The following is a 9,697-nucleotide window of genomic DNA, read 5'->3' as shown; positions in this document are numbered from 1 at the left end:
TATGACTACTACTACTAATACTACTGCTAGTACTACTGCTACTACTACTACTACTACTACTACTACTACTACTACTACTACTACTACTGCTACCAGTACTACTGCTACCACTACTACTACTACCACTACCACTACTACCACTACTACTACCACTACTAGTACTACTACTACTACTACTGCTACTATTACTACTACTACTATTACTCCTACTACTACTACTACTACTACTACTACCACTACTACTACTACTACTACTACTACTACTACTACCTATGCTACTGCTAGTACTACTGCTACTACTACTACTACTACTACTTCCTATGGTACTGCTAGTACTACTGCTACTACTACTACTACTAATACTACTACTACTACCACCACTATTACTACTACTACCTATGCTACTTCTAGTACTACTGCTACTACTACAATCTCTACTACTAATACTACTGCTACCAGTACTACTACTACTACTACTACTACTACTACTGATACTACTACTAATACTACTACTAATACTACTACCAGTACTACTACTACTACTACTACTACCAGTACTACTACTACTACTACTACTACCAGTACTACTACTACTAAGCTGTGTTATGTACTGTGCTGCTGTTTGAGTTCATATCTAATCGTTAAGAGATCAGCAGCCAGGTTTTAGAGATGCCCCTCTGAGTATCTCTCCTGGTTTTCTCAACATTCTATTTATTGACAATTTGTATATAAAACAAAAGTAGTAACATTTCAAATGTATAGAGGTTTTAACTCTAACTCCCTAGGGTGCATTGCCACATAGTGCACCTGTCCTTTGCCCAGCCCTGGGCTCTGATGTGGACTGTGTATGTCTCTCTCAAGGGTGCATTGCCACATAGTGCACCTGTCCTCTGCCCAGCCCCTGGCTCTGATCCAGGCTGCGAAGCAGGCCGGAGCCCCTCTGACGGTGGAGACCACCCATCACTACCTCAGCCTGTCTGCTGAACACATCCCTGCTGGGGCCACACAGTTCAAATGCTGTCCTCCCATCAGAGGGGTAGCTAACCAGGTACACCTCTGATCAGAGGGATATCTAACGAGGTAGACCTCTCATCAGAGTGATATCTAACCAGGCACACCTCTCATCAGAGGGATATCTAACCAGGTACACCTCTCATCAGAGGGGATATCTAACCAGGTACAACTCTCATCAGAGGGATATCTAACCAGGTACACCTCTCATCAGAGGGATATCTAACCAGGTACACCTCTCATCAGAGGGATATCGAACCAGGTACACCTCTCATCAGAGGGATATCTAACCAGGTACACCTCTCATCAGAGGGATATCTAACCAGGTACACCTCTCATCAGAGGGATATCTAACCAGGTACACCTCTCATCAGAGGGATATCTAACCAGATAGACCTTCTTCTTTATTTTTACTATTTTCTACATCATAGAATAATAGCTGAAGTCATCAAAACTATGAAGTAACACATATGGAATCATGTAGTAGCCACAAAAGTATATATTTTATATTGAATATTCTTCAAAGTAGCCAAAGTAATGATGGACTACTGTTTCTCTTTGCTTATTTGAGCTGTTCTTGCCATAATATGGACTTGGTTTTTTACAAAATAGGGCTATCTTCTGTATACCACCCCTACCTTGTCACAACACAACTGATTGGATCAAACTCATTAAGAAGGAAAGAAATTCCACAAATTTACTTTTAACAAGGCACACCTGTTAATTGAAATGCATTCCAGGTGACTACCTCATGAAGCTGGTTGAGAGAATGCTAAGAGTGTGCAAAGCTGTCATCAAGGCAAAGGGTGGCTACTTTGAAGAATCTCAAATATAATTTGCTTCGTTTAACACTTTATTGGTTACTAGATGATTCCATATGTGTTAATTCATAGTTTTGATGTATTCACTATTATTCTACAATGTAGAAAATAGTACAAATAAAGAAAAACCCTGGAATGAGTAGGCGTGTCCAAACTTTTGACTGGTACTGTATATATAATTAATGTATAATTAATAAATGAAAACAAGAGACACAGAGAAAGTGCAAATAAACAGAGAGACTGCGTACATACAGACAATAGAAGACTAACATAGACTACACCTTCTCATTATATAACATAATTTAACACAGGGGCCAGTCATCCATCCACACCATCTCATTATATAACATAATTTAACAGAGGGGCCAGTCACCCATCCACACCTTCTCATTATATAACAGAAGTTAACACAGGGGCCAGTCACCCATCCACACCATCTCATTATATAACAGAAGTTAACAGAGGGGCCAGTCACCCATCCACACCATCTCATTATATAACAGAAGTTAACAGAGGGGCCAGTAATCCATCCACACTGAACATTATATAACAGAAGTTAACACAGGGGGCCAGTCATCCATCCACACCATCTCATTCTATAACAGAAGTTAACACGGGGGCCAGTCATCCATCCACACCATCTCATTATATAACAGAAGTTAACACAGGGGCCAGTCATCCATCCACACCATCTCATTATATAACAGAAGTTAACACGGGGGCCAGTCACCCATCCACACCATCTCATTATATAACAGAAGTTAACACAGGGGCCAGTCATCCATCCACACCATCTCATTATATAACAGAAGTTAACACAGGGGGCCAGTCCACACCCCATCCACACCATCTCATTATATAACAGAAGTTAACACAGGGGCCAGTCACCCTTCCACACCATCTCATTATATAACAGAAGTTAACACGGGGGCCAGTCACCCATCCACACCATCTCATTATATAACAGAAGTTAACACAGGGGGCCAGTCACCCATCCACACCATCTCATTATATAACAGAAGTTAACACAGGGGCCAGTCACCCATCCACACCATCTCATTATATAACAGAAGTTAACACAGGGGGCCAGTCATCCATCCACACCATCTCATTATATAACAGAAGTTAACACGGGGGCCAGTCACCCATCCACACCATCTCATTATATAACAGAAGTTAACACGGGGGCCAGTCACCCATCCACACCATCTCATTATGTAACAGAAGTTAACACAGGGGCCAGTCATCCATCCACACTGAACATTATATAACAGAAGTTAACACAGGGGCCAGTCACCCATCCACACCTTCTCATTATATAACAGAAGTTAACACAGGGGCCAGTCACCCATCCACACCATCTCATTATATAACAGAAGTTAACACAGGGGCCAGTCACCCATCCACATCTTCTCATTATATAACAGAAGTTAACACAGGGGCCAGTCACCCATCCACACCATCTCATTATATAACAGAAGTTAACACAGGGGGCCAGTCATCCATCCACACCATCTCATTATATAACAGAAGTTAACACAGGGGCCAGTCACCCATCCACACCTTCTCATTATATAACAGAAGTTAACACAGGGGCCAGTCACCCATCCACACCATCTCATTATATAATAGAAGTTAACACAGGGGGCCAGTCATCCATCCACACCATCTCATTATATAACAGAAGTTAACACAGGGGCCAGTCACCCATCCACACCATCTCATTATATAACAGAAGTTAACACAGGGGCAAGTCACCCATCCACACCATCTCATTATATAACAGAAGTTAACACGGGGGCCAGTCATCCATCCACACCATCTCATTCTATAACATAATTTAACACGGGGGCCATCATCCATCCACACCATCTCATTATATAACAGAAGTTAACACAGGGGCCAATCACCCATCCACACCATCTCATTCTATAACATAATTTAACACGGGGGCCAGTCATCCATCCACCTTCTCATTCTATAACATAATTTAACACAGGGGCCAGTCATCCATCCACACCATCTCATTCTATAACATAATTTAACACAGGGGCCAGTCATCCATCCACACCATCTCATTCTATAACATAATTTAACACAGGGGCCAGTCACCCATCCACACCATCTCATTATATAACAGAAGTTAACACGGGGGCCAGTCACCCATCCACACCATCTCATTATATAACAGAAGTTAACACAGGGGCCAGTCATCCATCCACACCATCTCATTATATAACAGAAGTTAACACAGGGGCCAGTCACCCATCCACACCTTCTCATTATATAACAGAAGTTAACACAGGGGCCAGTCACCCATCCACACCATCTCATTATATAACAGAAGTTAACACAGGGGGCCAGTCATCCATCCACACCATCTCATTATAGAACAGAAGTTAACACAGGGGCCAGTCATCCATCCACACCATCTCATTATATAACAGAAGTTAACACAGGGGCCAGTCACCCATCCACACCTTCTCATTATATAACAGAAGTTAACACAGGGGGCCAGTCATCCATCCACACCATCTCATTATATAACAGAAGTTAACACAGGGGCCAGTCATCCATCCATACCATCTCATTCTATAACAGAAGTTAACACAGGGGCCAGTCACCCATCCACACCATCTCATTATATAACAGAAGTTAACACAGGGGCCAGTCATCCATCCACACCATCTCATTATATAACAGAAGTTAACACGGGGGCCAGTCACCCATCCACACCATCTCATTATATAACAGAAGTTAACACAGGGGGCCAGTCACCCATCCACACCATCTCATTATATAACAGAAGTTAACACAGGGGCCAGTCACCCATCCACACCATCTCATTATATAACAGAAGTTAACACAGGGGGCCAGTCATCCATCCACACCATCTCATTATATAACAGAAGTTAACACAGGGGCCAGTCACCCATCCACACCATCTCATTATATAACAGAAGTTAACACGGGGGCCAGTCACCCATCCACACCATCTCATTATATAACAGAAGTTAACACGGGGGCCAGTCACCCATCCACACCATCTCATTATATAACAGAAGTTAACACAGGGGCCAGTCATCCATCCACACCATCTCATTATATAACAGAAGTTAACACGGGGGCCAGTCACCCATCCACACCATCTCATTATATAACAGAAGTTAACACAGGGGCCAGTCACCCTTCCACACCATCTCATTCTATAACAGAAGTTAACACAGGGGCCAGTCATCCATCCACACCATCTCATTCTATAACAGAAGTTAACACAGGGGCCAGTCACCCATCCACACCATCTCATTATATAACAGAAGTTAACACAGGGGCAAGTCACCCATCCACACCTTCTCATTATATAACAGAAGTTAACACAGGGGCCAGTCACACATCCACACCTTCTCATTATATAACAGAAGTTAACACAGGGGGCCAGTCATCCATCCACACCATCTCATTATATAACAGAAGTTAACACAGGGGCCAGTCATCCATCCACACCATCTCATTCTATAACAGAAGTTAACACAGGGGCCAGTCACCCATCCACACCATCTCATTATATAACAGAAGTTAACACAGGGGCCAGTCATCCATCCACACCATCTCATTATATAACAGAAGTTAACACGGGGGCCAGTCACCCATCCACACCATCTCATTATATAACAGAAGTTAACACAGGGGGCCAGTCACCCATCCACACCATCTCATTATATAACAGAAGTTAACACAGGGGCCAGTCACCCATCCACACCATCTCATTATATAACAGAAGTTAACACAGGGGGCCAGTCATCCATCCACACCATCTCATTATATAACAGAAGTTAACACGGGGGCCAGTCACCCATCCACACCATCTCATTATATAACAGAAGTTAACACGGGGGCCAGTCACCCATCCACACCATCTCATTATGTAACAGAAGTTAACACAGGGGCCAGTCATCCATCCACACTGAACATTATATAACAGAAGTTAACACAGGGGCCAGTCACCCATCCACACCTTCTCATTATATAACAGAAGTTAACACAGGGGCCAGTCACCCATCCACACCATCTCATTATATAACAGAAGTTAACACAGGGGCCAGTCACCCATCCACACCTTCTCATTATATAACAGAAGTTAACACAGGGGCCAGTCACCCATCCACACCATCTCATTATATAACAGAAGTTAACACAGGGGGCCAGTCATCCATCCACACCATCTCATTATATAACAGAAGTTAACACAGGGGCCAGTCACCCATCCACACCTTCTCATTATATAACAGAAGTTAACACAGGGGCCAGTCACCCATCCACACCATCTCATTATATAATAGAAGTTAACACAGGGGGCCAGTCATCCATCCACACCATCTCATTATATAACAGAAGTTAACACAGGGGCCAGTCACCCATCCACACCATCTCATTATATAACAGAAGTTAACACAGGGGCCAGTCACCCATCCACACCATCTCATTATATAACAGAAGTTAACACGGGGGCCAGTCATCCATCCACACCATCTCATTCTATAACATAATTTAACACGGGGGCCATCATCCATCCACACCATCTCATTATATAACAGAAGTTAACACAGGGGCCAATCACCCATCCACACCATCTCATTCTATAACATAATTTAACACGGGGGCCAGTCATCCATCCACCTTCTCATTCTATAACATAATTTAACACAGGGGCCAGTCATCCATCCACACCATCTCATTCTATAACATAATTTAACACAGGGGCCAGTCATCCATCCACACCATCTCATTCTATAACATAATTTAACACAGGGGCCAGTCACCCATCCACACCATCTCATTATATAACAGAAGTTAACACAGGGGCCAGTCATCCATCCACACCATCTCATTATATAACAGAAGTTAACACGGGGGCCAGTCACCCATCCACACCATCTCATTATATAACAGAAGTTAACACAGGGGCCAGTCATCCATCCACACCATCTCATTATATAACATAAGTTAACACGGGGGCCAGACACCCATCCACACCATCTCATTATTAACAGAAGTTAACACAGGGGCCAGTCACCCTTCCACACCATCTCATTCTTTAACAGAAGTTAACACAGGGGCCAGTCATCCATCCACACCATCTCATTCTATAACAGAAGTTAACACAGGGGCCAGTCACCCATCCACACCATCTCATTATATAACAGAAGTTAACACAGGGGCCAGTCACCCATCCACACCTTCTCATTATATAACAGAAGTTAACACAGGGGCCAGTCACCCATCCACACCATCTCATTATATAACAGAAGTTAACACAGGGGGCCAGTCATCCATCCACACCATCTCATTATAGAACAGAAGTTAACACAGGGGCCAGTCATCCATCCACACCATCTCATTATATAACAGAAGTTAACACAGGGGCCAGTCACCCATCCACACCTTCTCATTATATAACAGAAGTTAACACAGGGGGCCAGTCATCCATCCACACCATCTCATTATATAACAGAAGTTAACACAGGGGCCAGTCATCCATCCATACCATCTCATTCTATAACAGAAGTTAACACAGGGGCCAGTCACCCATCCACACCATCTCATTATATAACAGAAGTTAACACAGGGGCCAGTCATCCATCCACACCATCTCATTATATAACAGAAGTTAACACGGGGGCCAGTCACCCATCCACACCATCTCATTATATAACAGAAGTTAACACAGGGGGCCAGTCACCCATCCACACCATCTCATTATATAACAGAAGTTAACACAGGGGCCAGTCACCCATCCACACCATCTCATTATATAACAGAAGTTAACACAGGGGGCCAGTCATCCATCCACACCATCTCATTATATAACAGAAGTTAACACAGGGGCCAGTCACCCATCCACACCATCTCATTATATAACAGAAGTTAACACGGGGGCCAGTCACCCATCCACACCATCTCATTATATAACAGAAGTTAACACAGGGGCCAGTCATCCATCCACACTGAACATTATATAACAGAAGTTAACACAGGGGCCAGTCACCCATCCAAACCTTCTCATTATATAACAGAAGTTAACACAGGGGCCAGTCACCCATCCACACCATCTCATTATATAACAGAAGTTAACACAGGGGCCAGTCACCCATCCACACCTTCTCATTATATAACAGAAGTTAACACAGGGGCCAGTCACCCATCCACACCATCTCATTATATAACAGAAGTTAACACAGGGGGCCAGTCATCCATCCACACCATCTCATTATATAACAGAAGTTAACACAGGGGCCAGTCACCCATCCACACCATCTCATTATATAACAGAAGTTAACACAGGGGGCCAGTCATCCATCCACCCCATCTCATTATATAACAGAAGTTAACACAGGGGCCAGTCACCCATCCACACCATCTCATTATATAACAGAAGTTAACACAGGGGCCAGTCACCCATCCACACCTTCTCATTATATAACAGAAGTTAACACAGGGGCCAGTCACCCATCCACACCATCTCATTATATAACAGAAGTTAACACGGGGGCCAGTCACCCATCCACACCATCTCATTATATAACAGAAGTTAACACAGGGGCCAGTCATCCATCCACACTGAACATTATATAACAGAAGTTAATACAGGGGCCAGTCACCCATCCACACCATCTCATTATAGAACAGAAGTTAACACAGGGGCCAGTCATCCATCCACACCATCTCATTATATAACAGAAGTTAACACAGGGGCCAGTCATCCATCCACACCATCTCATTATATAACAGAAGTTAACACAGGGGCCAGTCACCCATCCACACCATCTCATTATATAACAGAAGTTAACACAGTGGCCAATCACCCATCCACACCATCTCATTATATAACAGAAGTTAACACAGGGCCAGTCATCCATCCACACTGAACATTATATAACAGAAGTTAACACAGGGGCCAGTCACCCATCCACACCTTCTCATTATATAACAGAAGTTAACACAGGGGCCAGTCACCCATCCACACCATCCCATTATACAACAGAAGTTAACAGAGGGGCCAGTCATCCATCCACACTGAACATTGTATAACAGAAGTTAACACAGGGGGCCAGTCATCCATCCACACCATCTCATAATATAACAGAAGTTAACAGAGGGGCCAGTCATCCATCCACACCATCTCATTCTATAACATAATTTAACACGGGGGCCAGTCATCCATCCACACCATCTCATTCTATAACATAATTTAACACGGGGGCCATCATCCATCCACACCATCTCATTATATAACAGAAGTTAACACAGGGGCCAATCACCCATCCACACCATCTCATTATATATAACAGAAGTTAACACGGGGGCCAGTCATCCATCCACACCTTCTCATTCTATAACATAATTTAACACAGGGGCCAGTCATCCATCCACACAATCTCATTCTATGACATCATTTAACACAGGGGCCAGTCATCCATCCACACCATCTCATTCTATAACATAATTTAACACAGGGGCCAGTGACCCATCCACACCATCTCATTATATAACAGAAGTTAACACAGGGGCCAGTCATCCATCCACACCATCTCATTATATAACAGAAGTTAACACAGGGGCCAGTCACCCATCCACATCATCTCATTATATAACAGAAGTTAACACAGGGGCCAGTCATCCATCCACACCATCTCATTATATAACAGAAGTTAACACGGGGGCCAGTCACCCATCCACACCATCTCATTATATAACAGAAGTTAACACAGGGGCCAGTCACCCTTCCACACCATCTCATTCTATAACAGAAGTTAACACATGGGCCAGTCATCCATCCACACCATCTCATTCTATAACAGAAGTTA

General features: G+C 43.4%; 1 protein-coding gene across 2 annotated transcripts in view; it reads left to right on the top strand.

Moving 5' to 3' along the window:
* Positions 1-9,697, top strand: part of LOC139410288 (allantoinase, mitochondrial) — a 36,929-nt gene that overhangs the window by 15,742 nt on the left and 11,490 nt on the right. For both annotated transcript variants that reach the window (XM_071155776.1, XM_071155777.1), the window contains one exon: positions 862-1,048. In XM_071155776.1, coding sequence (XP_071011877.1) covers positions 862-1,048 — 187 coding nt within the window. The remainder of the gene's footprint in view (positions 1-861; positions 1,049-9,697) is intronic.

The sequence above is a fragment of the Oncorhynchus clarkii genome, chromosome 5 (genome assembly GCF_045791955.1).
Source record: "Oncorhynchus clarkii lewisi isolate Uvic-CL-2024 chromosome 5, UVic_Ocla_1.0, whole genome shotgun sequence".
Taxonomy (NCBI): Eukaryota; Metazoa; Chordata; class Actinopteri; order Salmoniformes; family Salmonidae; genus Oncorhynchus; species Oncorhynchus clarkii.
The sequence above is the reverse complement of the archived record's forward strand: the minus strand, read 5'-3'. Positions and strand labels throughout refer to the sequence as shown.